The following is a 20,451-nucleotide window of genomic DNA, read 5'->3' on the forward strand; positions in this document are numbered from 1 at the left end:
GGATAGTTTACTGCTCCTTATGTTGTCAGAGATCCCTAGGAGTCAGTAAAGTATCTGTTGGCTGAGATTTTGCTGTCATCATCCTAAGTTTTTCAGGGCTTTTTTCCTAAGGGGATGAAAACTTTTCTTTTTTAGCAGGTTCATGCCGTCCAAACAAGCAGCATTCAGGAGTAGCCAAAACACAGAAGGAGGGAGAAGATGGCTCCTCATACAGCAGACGGTACGACCCAAGTACGGTTACGGCTGAACTTCAGCGGCTAGCTGAGAAGCAGGCAGCAAGGCAGTATTCTCCATCCCCTCACGTCAGTCTCCTCACCCAGCAGGTATGGATAGTTTGGGGTGTCAGAGAGTTCTTTGGATCAGAGGATAGGATTAACTACAGGGTACTCTGTCCTTCCCTGTCTTTACTAGTGCCCATATGCTGATGCTTGTTGAATGAACATTAGTTGGTTTCAAGCTAAAGAATAAAAGCATCCCTTCAGCTTTAAAGAAAGGGTTTCTGTCACAGGTATTGCAAACTTAAGTGTGCTGCTAGCTATGATGTACTTACTTCATGGATAAATAGACGTGAGTGTTCAGCTGTAAATGCACTTTTAAAGGATCTTTAAAAATAACTTATTTCTCTGGTAAAATTTTCCAGTGAGTTCTAGTCTTATAAATCTTTTTACCAGAATGCCATAACATTACCTTTTACTTTTTTTTTTTTTTTTTTTTTTTTTAACTTTACTGCCTTTCATCTCATGATGTCAGGATCTTTTCTGGGCACTGATTAATGAATTATTTCAATACACCCTCATCCAACACATATCATTCTCACCATTTTACAGATGGGGGAAACTGAGGCTGAAATGAGTGATGTAGTCAAGGTCATCCAGCAAGCTTGATGGATACCAGGATTTTGACTTTGTTGTATATATACTGACAAGCTTACAACACAGTGAAGTTAGATGAAACTTTTAAGAACTTTGGGATTCTTTTTGCCCTTCTTGATGATTATCCCCATGGTATTTAACTGGAAGTAGAAGCCATGTTTTTTTCCCTTTCCTTAATGCAAACGGCATCAAAGTCCTCCAAAGGAATTATTCTGATTTAACTCCACAGTTATATTTCGCTATATCTTCGTGGTGTCATGTCCCTTAATTGGTGGCAACTCTCTAGTGATAATCGAGTCTAGGAAAAAGTGAAGCTGTGGATGACTTCAAGTGCATGTTAAAAGTAGGCAACATACTGCTCCCTGGTGGTGCCCTACTTTTCTGTGTAAAATTCTGGACCACAATTCAAAGTAAGCCTTAGCTTTACTTCAACCTCATCCCAGAGTGTGAGGTTGTAATTCATTTTCTTTTTCAAATCCCTGATAGTTTGAAAGGAGTAGATAAGGAAGCCTAATGTGAATTAGGAAGTGAAGAATCTTATACGGGCAGTGTTGAGACTTGAAGGGAGTTAATAGTTAGATTTTAGTGACAGAATGATGGGAAAAGGAAATGGAATATCATGGCCATGGTAGAATGGGAAGAAATTGTGAAATGTGAAGTGGCTATGAGGAAGGGAGAGGGCCAGTGATCTGCTACACTTTTTTCAGTGGGTCACTGACTAGAGTATATGTTCCAATTTTTAACGAGCAGCTAGAAGCACCAAGACATTAAGAAATTTTCTTTGCAATTATAGTAAAAAACATAGCCAATGTTAAGTGTTTACGTATTTTCACCTCCTATCATTTGGTAGACAGCAAAGCTTGCCAAAATGAAAGGATCCTGATCCTTTGGGAATCCAAGATGATTGTATCCTTATTGGAAAGTCATTCCCCTTCAGTCTGTCTCATCTAAGAAGAATTTCAGTGCCAGTGAATTAAAGTTCCATCAGACTTCTCTTCATAGGGATCTGAACTCGCCATTAGATGTCAGTCTTAACTTTTAGAGCCTTGGTAATAAATAGGGTGGTTAATCCTTGGTGCAATACTGAGGGAGGGACTGTAGTATGTAATAAGCAGGGTGCAGTAGTGGGAAAAGGGCTGGATTAGCCATGTAAAGAAAGACCTGCTTTCTTCTACCACTTACTAGCTGTGTGATCTTGGGCAATTCACTCAACTTCCATTAACCTCAGGGTCTCTATTTGTTGATGAGGAAAATACAACAGGGTCATGAGGATAGTATGCAAAAACCTTTCAGTAAAGTCTGAATGCCATATATTGATACTTGGAAAAGATTGCTATTTCAACCGTAAAAGGCTTTTAATAATAAATGGTTTCTAATTTGATTTGAAATCAGTTTTTGGATAAAATATTGTGTTACCAAAATGAATGTTGCTATTGAAAAGCTCAAGTATGTGTTATTTGTGTTATTTCCCCTTGGAGAAAGTAGTTCCTTAATTTGGAATTTGGGAAATTCTTCTATTGTTCTTTCTCTGGTAAATAATAACATGTTATAATGGCTTAATAAGGGCCCTGGGACATCTGTTTACCTGCCATTTCCTTTTACTCCTAGCCGTGTTTGAAAGAAAGTGCCTTGGTTCCTTACTCACTGAGGCAAATGATAAGGTGTCTGTAGTCCTGGTGAGAGGCAGGCATCCAGACAGAACGTGCTGAAAGCTCTGCTCTCCTCTCTGGACTTGGAGTGTGAAACCTTCAACTCAGCTCCACCAGAAATAACTCTGTGTCCAGTAGTCACTTGAAATGTTTTTTATTTCCTCTTACCTGTGATTATTTCCTTATTTTCAATTCCTATTTTGCGTTTGTGTTTTCTTTTTTTTCATATATCCAATAGGGTTAATGAAGATTTTCTTTCCCCCTTCCCTTTTTTTGATAGGATATATTTATTCATTCTGTTGTTTTATTGTTTGTTAATTGGTTATCTTCTTGTTTTATCTTTGCTAACTTCCTTCCTTCTGTTTTCCCTAGCTTTGTTTTGTTATTTCCTCCCAATTTCTTGAGTTGGGTACTTCATTTATTTTCACTCATGTCTTGTTTTTTATTATATTTAAAGCTATGGATTTTCCTCTGAGTATTGCTTTCATTATATGCCATAAACCCTGATATATCTTTACATTGCTTTTCTGGGCAAGGTGTTAAGAGACCTTCCACTAAATAAGGTATGCTGATTTTAAATTATTTGTGCTATTTTGGAAGATGAGTATAAAAAAACTGAAATTTGGGACTTCCATGGAGATCCAGCAGTTGGGACTCTGCGCTTCCACCACAGGGGGTGTGGGTTTGATCCCTGGTCGCAGGGAACTAAGATCCCGCATGCCGCACAGCGTGGCCAAAAAAAAAAAGAAATTTGAGGGAATTTCTGAAAAATCACTTTATTTTGTCTATGATTTCAGCTACTTGCTCATTAAAGCTTTTAGTGGCATTCTCCGTAGAACTTTTTATTCAAATGTATTCTTTTAATTCGTTCATTCAAAAACATTTTATTACGCTCTTGAGAGTGTTCCAGGCCTTGGTACTAAGCCACGGGATGATATAAGACATAGACCTCAGCGTGAAATAACTCACAATCTGGTAAGGGTGACAGCCACATAAACACATGATAGTACTAGCATGGCATCTGCAGAGATGTTTCTAGGGAATAACAAAACCGCCAAAGGGTATCTAACCCAGCCTGTGGGTGGGAGTGGGAAGGCCGAAGCAGCCTTCTTGAAGAGATTACACCTACACTGAATCTTAAGGGTAGGCTGGTGGGTGGCAGAAGAAGGGTAGGGCAGGCTCCAAAATAAGCTAGCATGTGTGTATGTGGGGAAACAGAAAGCTGGTGGTTAGTGGTGTTGAAGGATAGGGAGCAGCTGGGATGGAAGCTGGAGGAGAAGACAAGGGCTGATTCAAGGAGAGCTTTGAAGGCCCTGTGAAGGAACTCACTCTTTATCTCATAGATGACCAGGAGGCACAGAGACAAATGGGCCTTGCCTTTTAGCTGCATCACTTAGGTAGCTGGGAGGAGGATGGATTGCAGGATGAAGCAATGCCATCCCCTTTTCCTCCCTGCTCACTGTTGAAGATGCTGAGGAACAAGGAATTAGCCAAAAGAAAAGAAGCAAAGTACTCTGACAACCCCAAAATTTGATAATAAAGCTTTGAGTTACCCTGAATTTCCATTAGAGGCTAGATTCTTATGAATTTGTATGGCTAAAAACAGAACCTCATTTATCTTGCAATTACTTTTACTCTTTCAGCTATGATTTAACTTTATTTATAGACTAGAACATATGAGAATATTGAAATTCCCTGCCACACGAAGTGGCCACCGTGGCCACTTTGGAAGTGTTTGCATATGCTGGAAATACAGAGACACGTGTTCTTAACATATGATTATTCAACAAATACCTAACAAATCTGAGCAGAGAGCAGGTCAAATTTAGTTCTTTCCCTTGGCACGTGAGAAGCTGGTTATCTCTAGTGGCTGGAATCCTTTGGAAATCATACATCCCTGAAAGCAGGGTTTTCTAGAAGCGTCTTTATCTTGTGGGGGAGAGTGCTGTGGTAGCTGAGGTGGGCTGGCGTAGAGCTTGAGTGTGAGGTCTCACTATCTTTGCCTCATCCAGTGCCGGGAGAGGTGTGCTTTACAACTGTAGCCCTCTGCACACACAGAAGTAGCCCTTTGTGGTCACTGCTGTCAGCGAACAGGAGAATGTGGCGAAGTAACCCAGCTCTGCGGTGAGGAGAGGGAGAGGAGAGGGAGCACTGGCCTGTCTGTGCGGGCCAGTGTGAGATTGCAGGACCCAGCTATCATTAGGAGCAGTGCCAGCTCTTCCAGCCTGGGAGTTTAATCAAAGGAATAACAACAGACCACCCAGGCGAGGGCTCCGATGCTTGCGAATGTGCTGTGTCAGGCTCTGTTCCCTGGCCAGCCGGTGCCCGGGATGTGGCCAGGCCTCCTGGAAATGTGCTGACAGATACATAGGAGGGAGGAGATGCTTTTTGCTTCTCACATTTTTCATGTAGAGGGCGAGTGGGAAAGAAAACCATTCAGTTTCTTTCCACTTTTGCCCCTTACCCTGATACTTTTCTGCCCTAGTCCTAGAGGAGGGCATATGCTGAGGTAGAGAATGTTTGCTTACACTGCTTACTCATTCACTCTCACTCATTCCTATACAAAGGAATTCTTTTATCATTTCTTCTGCTTCAGCGGTTACCACTGTGATCATGCTCATTTCGTCAGAGTCCACAGTGGACCTGAGTCAATCTCAGTTTCAGAAATATCAATTTGAAGTTGAAACTGGCAGAGAGGAAGCTAAATTTTTTGAAATGGTTACAGTTCTCTAGGATTGGAACCAGTGGCCCCCAGTTTATCACAAGCTTGGGCATTTGGCACTGGAAACTCTCTTCCTGCCTCCTCAGTGTATCTGGACACATTTGAACTACTGTACATTTGTGTTCTGATTTTGTAGTTTTTTCCCCAAGTCTAGCTTCTTTGGTTCTGTATTTTTCTGGGTAGAAAAATTGTACTTCTTTGTATTATATACATTACTTTTTCCCCTGTCTAGAAACAGAAAAGGGTAAATAGAAAAAGCAGAAGCTCTTGAGTCATCGAGACCTTGGACAAGTTATTTAACTTCCCTGTGCCTTGATTTTCTTCTCTGTCAAGTGGGGTAATTTTAGCATCAAGATGAATTCTCCTGCATCTCTGTGCCTCCCTGCTCTAGGTTCTAGCTCCGATTAATCCTATCTAATTCCCTAGCTCTTCTATGTCTTTTGAGGCTTTAAACCCCCAGTTTTCCTTAGGTCCTTGGCCTACTGATGGTCTCTTATTCTAAAATACCCTTTCTTTTCTCTTACTGTATCGACCAACTCTCTCTCCAAGTCACTGATGACCTTGGAATTGCCAACTTCAGTCACCTATTTTTAATCCTTACTCTCTTTTTTAGCACATGACACTATTATTGACTGCCTCCTACCTGAAAACTTCCCTTAGCTTCTCCAGCCTTCAGTAAGTCCTCTGAGAGCTCATCCTCTACTTCCCCCCTGAAAAACTAGATACCATTTTCAACATTTTTAAAAAGCCACTGGTATATAGACCTGAAATATAGAAACTGACAACAGCAGAGTCTCTCTGATTGAAGAAGGGGGTTGATGCCTGGGCATCGGCTTCTCGCTGCCCTTCACAGGTATCTTCCAACATGCCTCTGAATTCCAGAGCTCAACCGAACTTCTTTCCTCTCTATAGTCTCCCCTTGGGTAAATTTTCTCTTCCCATAGCTTCATCTAGTGCTGTTCTGCAGATTTCTCCCAAATATGCATCTTTAGTTTGAACCTGTTTGCTGAGTGTCATGTCCAAATTTCCAGCTGCCTGCTAGACATTTCCATCTGACTGTATTACAAGGATCCAAAATATTCAACATATTTTAAATATGCTTTGAAAATATTCAAAAAATATTCAACATATCTAAAACCTATTTGTTCTTCTTCCCTTTTCCCCTCTATATTAGTGACACTGCAGTTCTCCTAGGGAGTTAGGTATGGAGCCTTTGATTTCTCATCATTTCTCTTTGCTTCCTCATTCTCTCTACGTCCAGGCAGTTGCCAGTTCTTATTGATTCTGACTCTGTAATGCCTCTGATATATATCTTCTCTGTTTCACTTTCACATCTACTGTCCTGCTTAAGGACTTAATTATCTCTTGACTGGACAACTACAGTTACCTCCTAAGTGGTCTCCTGGCCATTCTCCTCTGTTCACCCTAGTCTCTGCTCTAAAGGAATCTTTCTAAATCACAAGTCTGATAATGATACTCCTCTGCTTAGGAATCTCGAAGGGGCTTCCTGTTATCTTCAAGGTGAAGCCCCAGCTATTGAATATTATTCAAAGCCTTTGTGTGGAATCTGGCTCCAGGCTATTTCTCCAGCCTCTCTCCTTCCCATTACATATGTTTTTGTGCAGCTCACCCAGAATTTCTCTTAGTCTCCATGCTTAGTTTGAGCTATCTTCTCATGGGAAATGTTCCCCAGTCACCATATCTAACTGTTTGCATTTGTCCAGGCTCAACAAAGGTGCCACTTCACTTGTACACCTGCCATTTTACTCGCCATACAGCTGTCTGTGTCTGTCCAGATAGCTGTCTCCTTTAATGGACAGTGAGCTCTTTGGAGGCAGTGTCCTTTGCTGCCTCAGAACCTGACTCACGGGTAGTACTCAGTAAATGTGCTGATTCTACGGGACTGTAAGGTACTTGATTAAAGGTGGGGAGGTGACCATGTCCATTTTTTCACCAGTTTTTTCCAGCCTGGTATATAGTGTGTGTTCAACACACATTTTTTAAAATAAATAAGTGAAAGAAGAACCCCCTGCTGCCCTAGCCAGAAGTCATCTTTCAATTGTCTATGTCCCTTTGGCCCTTCATTAGTCACTCTCTATAATAAATCTGTTATTGTTATTTTGTGTCTCTTCTTTCCTGTTGAGTTATAAACTATGTGATGGCTGTTCTCTCTAACCCATCACCCAGCACAGCAACCTTGCACTTGGTAGGCACTTATCACATGCTTGCTGAATTGAAAAGAATTTCTCTTCTGTGTTATGTTGGTTTTTATATTCTTTTTAAAAACTATTCCTCTTCCATTTTTTTTGCTGACAATACTGCACCTGCCCTTCATAATAGAGCAGCTGACATTAGTTGAATGTCTGCTTTGTACTGGGCACTGTGCTAAATACTTTGTATGCATTATCTCTTTAACCTTATGATGTAGATACTTAATTTTTTTTACAGGTGAAGAAAATAGCTGAAAGGATAAGTGACTTTGCTAAGGTCACATAAATGGCAAGTAACCGCACCAGGACTCAAACCCAAGTCTCTTTGACTTCACACTCTTTCCATCAGTGTTTTTCTGTCTCTTCCTGTTTGAAACAGGACTCTCACCTCTCATCAGACTACAATGATGGAGCTTAACACTGCTGTAGAGTTGTAGCCTAGCCAGCAGATTATTTTGTAGTGAAGTCAACTTCAACACTGTGCAGCCTTCTTAATCCCCAGGGATGCAGTGGGAATGGATCTATTTATTGTGGTGGTGGCAGCCCCTATCGACTCAAAAACTGAATGTATAAATTGGAAGCGCTAGAAAGGGATGTGGTCATCTTGTAAGGTTTTCCAAGAATATCTTTGGCAATTCTTGATCTGGCACTCTTTGTAGATTTTGGAACACCAGGTGTCTATATGTGTATGTATATTATGTAAATGACAATGTTCAAGAGAGTGGGAAGGTACGACAAGAGAACTTACTGCTAATGTAGCAGAACTACAGACATTCCTTGCTTTTCCTAACCCCTTTAAAAATGTGATTAATGTTATAACTCTTATCTCCTGGTGATTGGAGTGTAAATTTCTTGAGGTTCATTTTGTCGGTATCCAAGAATTTATAAAGGAGTTGAAGCTGCCTTAAAACATGTTGGTTGTTGTGACTATTGATTTAATACCTGCTCAGGAAGTGCCCTTGGAAGAATGGTTAAAAAGTAGCTGTTTAAGGATGATTCTTTTCATGTTCTTGATTGAATATATTCTCTAATATTTATCCAGTGATGAAAATCGTGTAATAAGTACAGATCTGGCACTTTGGGTTTTCATTTTCTTTTTTCTTGAGTGAAACAGGTCTTGGTCCACTGGTGTTTTTTATTCAAGGATTGCCTTTTGTTCCAGCAACACATGGTAAAAACAAGTCAGGCAGGACTAGCCACTGCATTTCCTTATTCCAAATCATTCAGGGCCCCATGGTCAGGGGAATGAAGGTTCCACGACAGTCTCAGTTGATCCCATCATATTCTGATGAGCCTTCATATATGAATGACACAGGGAACGTTGTTCTCAAGATGATATTGGTGTAGTTCTGAGTACAGTATGAATACAGATTTAGAAAAATTTATCTTCACATCAGTGATATGAAGTTATTTTTAACCTTTTTCGGAGTCAGAGATCCCTTTGAGAATTGAATGAAGGCTATAATTTTTCTCCTGAAAAAAATATGCACCCACACTTAGAGATGTGCATTAATTTCAGAGGGTTCATAGACACTCCCTCCCCCTCCAGCTTGACTCCCTCTTGCTGCCCTATGGGCCCATGGTCTCCAAGTTAAGAACTTCTGAAAACTTTTAGGTAGCATATGGTTGTTAATATCAGTAATTTGGCCAAAAATGATCGCTCCAAATTTGTGATTATCTTTGCTTGACACCTTCTTTGTATATTTCAGTGATACCCCCTTCTAGGCCATAATCTCCATGAAGGCAAGGATTTTTGTAATTTAAAAAAATTGTTCTCAATTCTCAAAAGAATGCCACAGAGTGTCTGATAAATATTTGTTGGATTAATGAAATAATCTTGTGAAACCCCATCTCTAGACCTCGTCAGACAAGATTTATTTAAGATTTTTATGGACCATGCTATAATGAGGAGAGTGAGCTATGCCAAGATTGTTAGCTGCACTGGAAATGCTATGCCACTGATTTGCTCACGTGTTAAGCTGTTACTGAGTCTTTAATGTTGAATTTCCATCTCCATTTTGATAAATAAGATACATGAAATTTGCAAACTGCCTTAGTGAACCTGAGGTTCCCTAAGAGAATCTCAAAAAGGGTGTTAGCCCTTTGCAGTTTCAGTGCCAAGAAGAAACAGATATAGTATATTCATTGTGTAGACAAGGAACAAAATCTGTATGTCTAAGCTATTATTTCACTCATTTGAGAACTTTGCCCAAAACTTCAAGACCAGGCAGAAGTCATCTCTAAAATTATGCAGGGCCATATGGCAAGAACAACACTTATCACTCAGTCTAGTCACTGATTATTTCATTTCCCCTTATTCCAAAGCAGTCCTTCCCTTGTGGTATTTGTAAAAAGAGGTAATTTGGGACCTTTAAGTTCCTTGCTAACCTTCCAGTGACATGAATCACTTCTCTACTCACTGGTGAAACTAGCTACTAGCTGGAGATTGAGAGGTGTGTGTGTGTGTGTGTGTGTGTGTGTGTGTGTGTGTGTGTGTGTGTGTCTTTGGGACTAGATGAGACCCACTTCATTTATATAAATGCTTTTGTGCCTACTGGGTAAACTCTAGGGGTACAACGGAATAAGATACAGTCCCTATCCTAAAGGAGCATGTAATTTGTGGGGTAAGGTAGGTGAATAAACCTGTAATTATAATACAGTGCAAAACATGGCATGAAGCTTTTCAACTCTGCCATTATGTTCTTGAAGCATTGTAATGGCAAGGATCCTTTACAGCTGTGGGAGCTCTTTTGTGAAAAATAAATCTAACATTGGGAAGTAAAGCACAAGGTGGTAGCAACAAGATTTTAGGATACCGCTGTGCTGAAGTGGTGTTAAAGACCTTCCTAGGGCTAATGATGAAACACCAGTTAAGCCTCTGATTTTTCAGTTTCCAGGTTGGGAATAATTCCTGCCCCTCCTGGCATAGCTGTAACTATATTTGCTGCTTGTGTTTTCCCAAGCAGCAATGATACACCTTGGTACTGTGTTAAGAAAGGTAAAAGTCATGTGAAAATCCGTAAGCCCCAGTCAGAGAAGGGTTTTTGCCACTACATTTGTAGACATGCCGTATCTGTAGAAATGCAGAATCCTGTGTTCTGCTGTGAGTGGAGAGTATCTTGTCCTTGAGGGACTGATAGCACATGCATACACAGAGGTAGATGCTGGTTAATGTTGCTCTGGCGGAGGACTCAGTATCGCAGTGGATACCGGCATCTTATTTTTTTCATTAACCCGTGTTGTCTTTTCAGATATCTACTAAAACCTCACCATCCTTAAATGTCAGTTTGTTTGGTTTTGTTGTTCCATGGTGGATCTAGAAGTTACTGCACATGTGGTCGTTAAACACTGACTGAGAGAGAACGGTGGCCGGAATCCAGATTCTGTAGCCACTAACTTGAGGGTCAGGAGAAGATGCCCAAAGAGGATCCTCCAGGACAAAGCTTCTCTTAATTACTATAAGATTTTTGGCCCCAAACTCCCGAGTGGAATTCCTGGCTTTGAGGACTTGGGCTAGATGATCCAATGTCTTCTCTTGCTGCCAGGCCTCAAGCCTAGACCGAAGACATCTAGTCAGCCTCCTGGGCACTTCCCCCGCCAGGCCCACCCACCAGTCTTGATCCTCAAACCATTTTACTGTTGAAGGGAGGCATGGAAAGATAAATCTAAGGAAAGGTGCATTTTCCCATGAGGCCCTAGAATAAAGCTGGCCTCAGATGCCCACTCTTTGGCCTTCCCTTCTTAAATGGCAGGCAGTGCCATCTTGCCTTGCCAGCCGCTTGGGAAGATGTAACACAAAAGAGGGCTGATCCAAAAAGAAAACATGAAGAATGAACACATGAACTTGAGAGCATTTATCATCATACTACAAACGCAGTTCTCCAGTTCGAAGGCCCAGCACTCTTCTTCAGCCTCGGGGGAAATGAGGAGAGACCATCAAGAGTGTGTCCTGCGTCCCAGCCTTATTATCTCTCACCTGACTGTGGTGACTCTCAGCTAGATTTCTCTGCTTCCACCACAATGCTGACATAGCACTACATAGCTTACTGCCGTCTCCTAGATGAAGAGCAGAATGAGTGGCATTCAAGGACCTCACCAAGGTCTGTTCCTGTCTTGCATTACTCTGAGTGTTAGCCAAATTAGAGTGCTTTCTGTTTCTCCGACGTTCTTCCTGCTTATCCGGCTCTGCATTTTTACCCTGTCTTTTCTTTTCCCCTAGGAGCCACTACCATTCCACCAGCCCCATACCAGTCCTGCTACCTATCCTTTTAGGCCCGGTTCAATTGCCTTCTTTGAATTTCCTTAACACTTTTATTATGGCAATTATCATATTCTGGAGGCCTTTAATATTGCTATTTGTCTAGGTGTCTGTCTCACTAGATTACCAATTCCTTCATGGCTTAGGGTCAAAGGCCGCATTTTAGTACCCATTCTCTTAGGACTTTACCCAAGGCTTTGCCCATGATCAGCGATACAGTAAATATTTATTGAATTATCTTTGAGTTCTGGACTTCATTCGAGCATTCAGGACCGTAGCATTTCTAGAGTGTGCTCCAGTAGAGCAATAGTGATTTAGTTAGGCCTGGCCCTGGATCCTCTTTGGATACCAAAAGGTTATGTATCTGGGTGGGTGGTGGGTATATTCTGGGAAGCCATCAGGGCAATACTATCATATTTTAATTATAACACTGGCAGCAGCGCTACTTTTAGCAAACAGCAGTAACAAGCAGTAACACTTGGGCGGGCCAGCCACCGGAAATTGGCCTCCCCCTCTGTGTTTCTTCTACCCCCTTTTTCAATCCATCACCTGTATTTATTCCCGCTGTAATTTAAACACCTGTCTAGATGGAATGCGTGCAATGTGTCCCTACCCCACACATTCAGATATTTGCTCACCTGCCTTATTCGGAAGGTTGGCTCTAAAATAAACAGAGTTTGGGTACTAAAAGAAAAAATGCACTGAGGTCACCGTGGCAGTGGACATGAGGAAGGGAATGGGAGTGGAACCTCTGGAGAAGCCGCTCCAGGAGAGTGGGAGCAGAAGAGAAAGAGGAGGAGGAGGAGAGCAAGGGGTGAAACATCTCCCAGCAGGCCCTAAGGCTTAGGCCGTGATACAAGCCGGTGACTAGGTTTTCCCACAGACCCTCATTCATTTAGCTAACCAGCTAGAGAAAGGCAGGGGTGGAAGAATATTTAACAAGCTGGTTGTTATGAGGCTTAAATGTCTTGGTTTATTATTTTTTTTAATAGATCTTTATTGGACTATACTTCACAATACTGTTAGTTTCTGTTGCATGACAAAGCGAATCAGCCATATGCATACACATGTCCCCACATCCCCTTCCTCTTGAGCCTCCCTCCCATCCTCCCTATCCCACCTATCTAGGTCATCGCAAAGCACCGAGCCGATCTCCCTGTGCTATGCTGCTGCTTCCCACCAGCCAACTATTTTACATTAGGTAGTGTATGTAGGTCCATGCTGTCTCTTTATTCCTGCCTTGCAACTAGGTTCATCAGTACCATTTTTTTTTTCTTTTAGATTCCATATATACATGTTAGCAATGGCCATTATCAAAAAATCTAGAAACAGTAAATGCTGGAAAGGGTGTGGTGAAAAGGGAACCCTCCTGCACTGTTGGTGGGAATGTAAATTGATACAACCACTATGGAAAACAGTATGGAGGTTCCTTAAAAAACTAAAAATAGAACTACCACATGACCCATCAATTCCACTACTGGGCACATACCCTGAGAAAACCATAATTCAAAAAGAGACGTGTACCACAATGTTCATTGCAGCACTATTTACAATAGCCAGGACATGGAAGCAACCTAAATGCCCACTGACGAATGGATAAAGATGTGGCACATATATACAATGGAATACTACTCAGCCATAAAGGGAAACGAAATTGAGTTATTTGTAGTGAGGTGGATGGACCTAGAGTCTGTCATACAGAGAGTGAAGTAAGTCAGAAAGAGAATGTCTTGGTTTATTTTTAATGACCACTATTTCTCATGGCAGCATAATGAGTAGACTTGAAATTTTAGAAGCTTGTTCTAAACTGTTTTATCCACTTTTGCATCCTTGGCATATTTAACAATTATTCATATTGATGTTTGAACATCCAAATAACAATGACAAATAGTAAAACCTCAAAGTTCTTGATAGAATTATTATCTCTACTCCTTCCTGTTGGTTGTTTTAATATCTTGTTCCTCACTCTGTTCGGGCATTTCTGCTGGTTTTTGGAAGATCCCCTGAGCTTTATGGAGGAGAAGTATTGAAAGGGTTTTCTTTCCTGTTCTTTCCTTTCCTTTCCTACCATCCCCTGTAGCAAGTGCTTCTCATACTTTAAGATGCATATGAATTACCTGTGGCTCTTGTCAGATGCAGATTTCTGTTCACTGGGGCTGAGGCTGGATTGAGTCTGCATTTTTAACAAGCTCCCAGGTAAGTGCAGATGCTGCCTGTCCAGACAGAATAGTAAGTTCAGGTTCAAAGGTATGAGGAGGCCCTGGGAGTGACACAGTGGTTCAAACTACAAGATTGCGGGCTTCCCTGGTGGCGCAGTGGTTGAGAATCTGCCTGCTAATGCAGGGGACACGGGTTCGAGCCCTGGTCTGGGAGGATCCCATATGCCGTGGAGCAGCTGGGCCCGTGAGCCACAACTACTGAGCCTGCGCGTCTGGAGCCTGTGCTCCGCAACAAGAGAGGCCGCGATAGTGAGAGGCCCACGCACCGCGATGAAGAGTGGCCCCCGCTTGCCACAACTAGAGAAAGCCCTCGCACAGAAACGAAGACCCAATACAGCCAAAAATAAATAAATAAATAAATATTAAAAAAAAAAAAAAAACTACAAGATTGCGAGGTTTTGTATCAGGCAGGCCAGGAATTGAAACTAGGGGCTGACGCAATTATTTGTTCTTGAGCAAGATTTTTACCTCTTAAACTCAGTTTCCCCATCTATAAATGAGGGCAGTAATTGTACCTAACAGATCTGTCTTGAAGATTGAGTTAATTGCTTAGAACAGTGCCTGGCAAAAACAAAGTATTCATTAAATTTAGCCATCATTAGTGCTAATATGACTTTGTTGTTATTATTACTGTTATTGTAGTGGAACCTGAAAGATTTCATATTTGCTAAAAAATTAATTATGGCAGAACATTTTAGAGATCCAAACATAGACTTATAAAATTCTTTTTTTTTAAATTAATTAATTAATTTATTTATGGCTGTGTTGGGTCTTCGTTTCTGTGCGAGGGCTTTCTCTAGTTGTGGCAAGAGGGGGGCCGCTCTTCATCGCGGTGCACGGGCTTCTCACTATCGCGGCCTCTCTTGCTGCGGAGCACAGGCTCCAGACGCGCAGGCTCAGTAATTGTGGCTCACGAGCCCAGTTGCTCCGCGGCATGTGGGATCTTCCCAGACCAGGGCTCGAACCCGTGTCCCCTGCATTGGCAGGCAGATTCTCAACCACTGCGCCACCAGGGAAGCCCTATAAAATTCTTATAGGCAACATAAAGATGTTGATATCCGTTATCAGTAAGGCATGTTCTTCAACTCAATAATTAAAATGAGTTTTAGTCAAGTATCCCATCTTCCAGACCCCTTTGTGACCAATGGCATAAATTCATGAGTCGGCCAGCCTAGATTTAGTAGCATAGTCTCTGATTGTTATCCCAGAGAAGCCAACTGGCCCAGTGGCGACACCCTCTACCTTAATAGCCTAATACTCCTAACTAAAACGATGAGCCTCTGTTTTGGGACTGGCACTGTGTCTTTATGTGCTGTGAGCCTGTCTTTTTAAAAAAATTCTTCAGCAGTGAAATGTTAACCATTGTTGCAAATCAGGTATAAATAAATGCCATTTTCCATTTTCTCTTCATCTGTGCAAAGCTGGTTTTATTATGTTATCTGGAGAAATGTAGGTGGACAGAGAAGCAGAGGCAGCCTGGTGACAGGAATAGGCATCATCCTTCTGTCCTGTTAAGGAAGAAACCTCCAGGTGTGAACTCTAACTGGCTTGTAGAGTGTCTTAAGATCTGTCCAGTGCTGGGAGATTAGCCCTGCCCTTTGGTCTTTCCTAGTCAAGACAAGGTGCTGCTAGGGCCAGAATTGATGCTCCGGTCCATTTTAGTTCAGTGACTTCTTCTGCCTATTCTAGAAAAAACTGAGAAGCTGAAAGGAAGGACCAGAGGCATTCTTAATTCATTTAATCTAGAGGTAATTTGCTTAGACTGAACTTTAGCCAGGCATAAATCTGTACCCATAAGATTCAGCCAGATCTGGTTGAGGCTCTAGAGCTCTGCTGTCCTTTAAGGTGGCCACTACTTTCATGTGGCTTTTTAAAGTTAAGTTAAATAAAGTCTAAAACCCAGTTCCTCAGTCACAGTCACATTGCAAGTGCATAATAGTCACCTGTGGCTAGTGGCTACTGTATTGGACAGTGCAGATTATAGAACATTTCCATCACAATTGTTAATGGATGATGGATTCCATCCATTTCTATTGGGTAGTGCTGCTCTAGAACAAGGATTGAAAATAGTTGTCTCCCCTGTCAGTTCTGATTGTTTGGTGACGGCTGCCTGGAGGACTGTGTAAAGAAGACTCTGAGGCCACATCTAAGTGAGCCCCAAATTGTTTGATTATTCATTAGCAATGTATGTCCTAGGAAGACAGAGCTGGGTGGAATGGAGGTAGTTCTGGGCTAGGCACTGAGTGTCTTCTAGACAAAACCACAGAAGTAAGAGTAGAATATTTTAGAGGGTCTGGTTGTTATTATTTAATAGAGATAGGTTACTTTTTTTTTTAATTTAATTTTTATTTTTGGCCGCGCTGGGTCTTTGTTGCTGCGTTCAGGCTTTTCTCTCTTTGCAAGGCACGGGCTCTAGGTGCACTGGCTTAAGTAGTTGCGGCACACGGACCCTAGAGGGCAGGCTCAGTAGTTGTGGTTCACAGGTTTAGTTGCTCCACAGCATGTGGGAGCTTCCTGGACCAGGGATAGAACCCACGTCCCCTGCATTGGCAGGCGAATTTTTAACCACTGTGCCACCAGGCAAGTCCCGGTTACTTTTTTTTTTTTTTAAGTTAAAACATTTTATTTTGCTCCTACTCTATGGGAGGCACTATGGTTTTTATATAATAAATGTTCCTATTGTGGCATCCCAGTTAGAAAATTTTGTACATAAGAGTACTGTTGATTTCAGCACGTGAGTGCATATGTGAATCCCTGGATTAGTTATCTGCTGCTCAAAAAGTGCACTATGAAAGGTAGAAGATCTGTGAAAACAGGCCTGGCATCTGGCAGCTGAACTTGGTAACATAAAGTCTAGCAAAACTTTATTATTCAAATGTATAATGTATTACTTAAAAGAACTACTTTTCATAATCCCCTGAGATGCATTATCTAAAAGGATGATAAAGGTGATAGTAAGCTGCCATTTCCCAGGCATATGTCATGTGAGGGGCACTTAGTGCTGTGGCCGATAATACATATGATCACTGTATTTCCAGAGAGACTTAATTTATCCCCCCACCCCCCCATACCCGCTTTCCCCCTTCATGTCCATACGTTTCTTCTCTACATCTGTGTCTCTATTTCTGCCTTGCAAACTGGTTCAGCTGTACCATTTTTCCAGATTCCACATATGTGCGTTAATATTCGATATTTGTTTTTCTCTTTCTGACTTCCTTCGCTCTGTATGACAGTCTCTAGGTCCATCCACGTATCCACAAATGACCCAAATTCGTTCCTTCTTATGGCTGAGTAATATTCCATTGTATATATGTACCACATCTTCTTTATCCATTCGTCTGTTGATGGACATTTAGGTTGCCTCCATGACCTGGCTTTTGTAATTAGTGCTGCAATGAACATTGGGATGCATGTGTCATTCTGAAGTATGGTTTTCTCTGGGTATATGCCCAGTAGTGGGATTGCTGGGTCATACGGTAATTCTATTTTTAGTTTTTTAAGGAACCTCTATACTGTTCTCCATAGTGGCTGTATCAATTTACATTCCCACCAACAGTGCAAGAGGGTTCCCTTTTCTCCACACTATCTCCAGCATTTGTTGTTTGTAGATTTTCTGATGATGCCCATTCTAACTGGTGTGAGATGATACCTCATTGTAGTTTTGATTTGCATTTCTCTAATAATTAGTGACATTGAGCAGCTTTTCATGTGCCTCTTGGCCATCTGTATGTCTTCCTTGGAGAAATATCTATTAAGGTCTTCTGCCCATTTTTGATTGGGGTGTTTGTTTTTTTAATATTGAGCTGCATGAGCTGTTTATACTTTTTGGAGATTAATCCTTTGTCCATTGATTCATTTGCAAATATTTTCTCCCATTCTGAGGGTTGTCTTTTCGTCTTGTTTATGGTTTCCTTTGCTGTGCAAAAGCTTTTAAGTTTCATTAGGTCCCATTTCTTTATTTTTGTTTTTATTTTCATTACTCTACGAGGTGGGTCAAAAAAGATCTTGCTGTGATTTATGTCAAAGAGTGTTCTTCCTGTGTTTTCCCCTAAGAGTTTCATAGTGTCCAGTCTTACATTTAGATCTTTAATCCATTTTGAGTTTATTTTTGTGTTTGGTGTTAAGGAGTGTCCTAATTTCATACTTTTACATGTAGCTGTCCAGTTTTCCCAGCACCACTTATTGAAGAGACTGTCTTTTCTCCATTGTATATCCTTGCCTCCTTTGTCATAGATTAGTTGACCATAGGTGCGTAGGTTTATCTCTGGGCTTTCTATCTTGTTCCATTGATCTATATTTCTGTTTTTGTGCCAGTACCATATTGTCTTGATTACTGTAGCTTTGTCGTATTGTCTGAAGTCAGGGAGTCTGTTTCCTCCATCTCCATTTTTTTCCCTCAAGATTGCTTTGGCTATTCGGGGTCTTTTGTGTCTCTGTACAAAATTTAAGATTTTTTGTTCTAGTTCTGTAAAAAAATGCCATTGGTAATTTGATAGGGATTTCATTGAATCTGTTGATTGCTTTGTGTAGTATAGTCATTTTCACAATATTGCTTCTTCCAATCCAAGAACATGGTAGATCTCTCCATCTTTTTGTGTCATCTTTGATTTCTTTCATCAGTGTCTTATAGTTTTCTGAGTACAGGTCTTTTACTTTCTTTGGTAGGTTTATTCCTAGGTATTTTATTCTTTTTGTTGCAATGGTGAATGAGATTGTTTCCATAATTTCTCTTTCTGATCTTTGTGTTATTGTTAGTGTATAGGAATGCAAGAGATTTCTATGCATTAATTTTGTATCGTGCAACTTTACCAAATTCATTGATTATCTCTAGTAGTTTTCTCGTGGCATCTTAGGATTCTCTATGTATATTATCATGTCATCTACAAACAGTGACAGTTTTACTTCTTCTTTTCCAATTTCTATTCCTTTTATTTCTTTTTCTTCTCTGATTGCCATGGCTAGGACTTCCAAAACTATGTCGAATAAGAGTGGCGAGAGTGGCCATCCTTGTCTTGTTGCTGATCTTAGAGGAAATGCTTTCAGTTTTTCACCATTGAGAAAGATGTTTGCTGTGGGTTTGTCATATATGGCCTTTATTATGTTGAGGTAGGTTCCCTCTATGCCCACTTTCTGGAGAGTTGTTATCATAAATGGGTGTTGAATTTTGTCAAAAGCTTTTTCTGCATCTATTGAGATGATCATATGGTTTTTATTCTTCAGTTTGTTAATGTGGTGTATCACACTGATTGATTTGCGTATATTGAAGAATCCTTGCATCCCTGGAATAAATCCCACTTGATCATGGTCCTTTTAATGATCCTTTTAATGTGTTGTTGGATTCTGTCTGCTGATATTTTGTTGAGGATTTTTGCATCTATATTCATCATTGATATTGGTCTGCAGTTTTCTTTTTTTGTAGTGTCTTTGTCTGGTGTTGGTATCAGGGTGATGGTAGCCTCGTAGAATGAGTTTGGGAGTGTTCCTTCCTCTGCAATTTTTTGGAAGAGTTTGAGAAAGATGAGTGTTATCTCTTCTCTAAATGTTTGATAGAATTCACCTGTGAAGCCATCTGGTTCTGGACTTTTGTTTGTTGGAAGATTTTTAATCACAGTTTCAATTTCATTACTTGTGATTGGTCTGTTCATATTTTCTGTTTCTTCCTGGTTCAGTCTTGGAAGGTTATACCTTTCTAAGAATTTGTCCATTTCTTCCAGGTTGTCCATTTTATTAGCATAGAGTTGCTTGTAGTAGTCTCTTATGATGCTTTGTGTTTCTGCGGTGTCTGTTGTAACTTCTCCTTTTTCATTTCTAATTTTATTGATTTGAGTCCTCTCCCTCTTTTTCTTTTTTTTTTTTTTTTAACATCTTTATTGGAGTATAATTTCCCTCTTTTCCTTGATGAGTCTGGCTAAAGGTTTATCCTTCTTGTTTATCATCTCAAAGAACGAGCTTTTAGTTTTATTGGTCTTTGCTATTGTTTTCTTTGTTTCTATTTCATTTGTTTCTGCTCTGATCTTTATGATTTCTTTCCTTTTACTACCTTTGGTTTTTGTTTGTTCTTTCTCTAGTTCCTTTAGGTGTAAGGTTGGATTGTTTATTTGAGATTTTTCTTGTTCCGTAAGGTAGAATTGTATTGCTATAAACTTCCCTCTTAGAACTGCTTTTGCTGCATCCCGTAGGTTTTGGATGGTCGTGTTTTCATTGTCATTTGTCTCTAGGTATTTTTTGATTTCCTCTTTGATTTCTTCAGTGATCTCTTGGTTATTTAGTAACGTATTGTTTAGCCTCCCTGTGTTTGTGTTTTTTACGTTTTTTTCCCTGTAGTTGATTTGTAATCTCATAGTGTTGTGGTTGGACAAGTTGATGGATATGATTTCAATTTTCTTAAATTTACTGAGGCTTGATTTGTGACCCAAGATGTGATCTCTCCTGGAGAATGTTCATGTGCACTTGAGGAGAAAGTGTAATCTGCTGTTTTTGGATGGAATGTCCCATAAATATCAGTTAAATCTATCTGGTCT

General features: G+C 40.6%; 1 protein-coding gene across 12 annotated transcripts in view; it reads left to right on the top strand.

The window, feature by feature from the left end:
- Positions 1 to 20,451, top strand: part of TTLL5 (tubulin tyrosine ligase like 5) — a 325,193-nt gene that overhangs the window by 137,463 nt on the left and 167,279 nt on the right. For 7 of the 12 annotated variants that reach the window (XM_057543385.1, XM_057543395.1, XM_057543389.1 and 4 more), the window contains one exon: positions 136 to 323. In XM_057543385.1, coding sequence (XP_057399368.1) covers positions 136 to 323 — 188 coding nt within the window. The remainder of the gene's footprint in view (positions 1 to 135; positions 324 to 20,451) is intronic. The other 5 variants (XM_057543387.1, XM_057543396.1, XM_057543390.1 and 2 more) reach the window with 1 other exon arrangement.

This window comes from Balaenoptera acutorostrata, chromosome 3 (assembly GCF_949987535.1).
Source record: "Balaenoptera acutorostrata chromosome 3, mBalAcu1.1, whole genome shotgun sequence".
In the NCBI taxonomy this organism is placed as follows: domain Eukaryota; kingdom Metazoa; phylum Chordata; class Mammalia; order Artiodactyla; family Balaenopteridae; genus Balaenoptera; species Balaenoptera acutorostrata.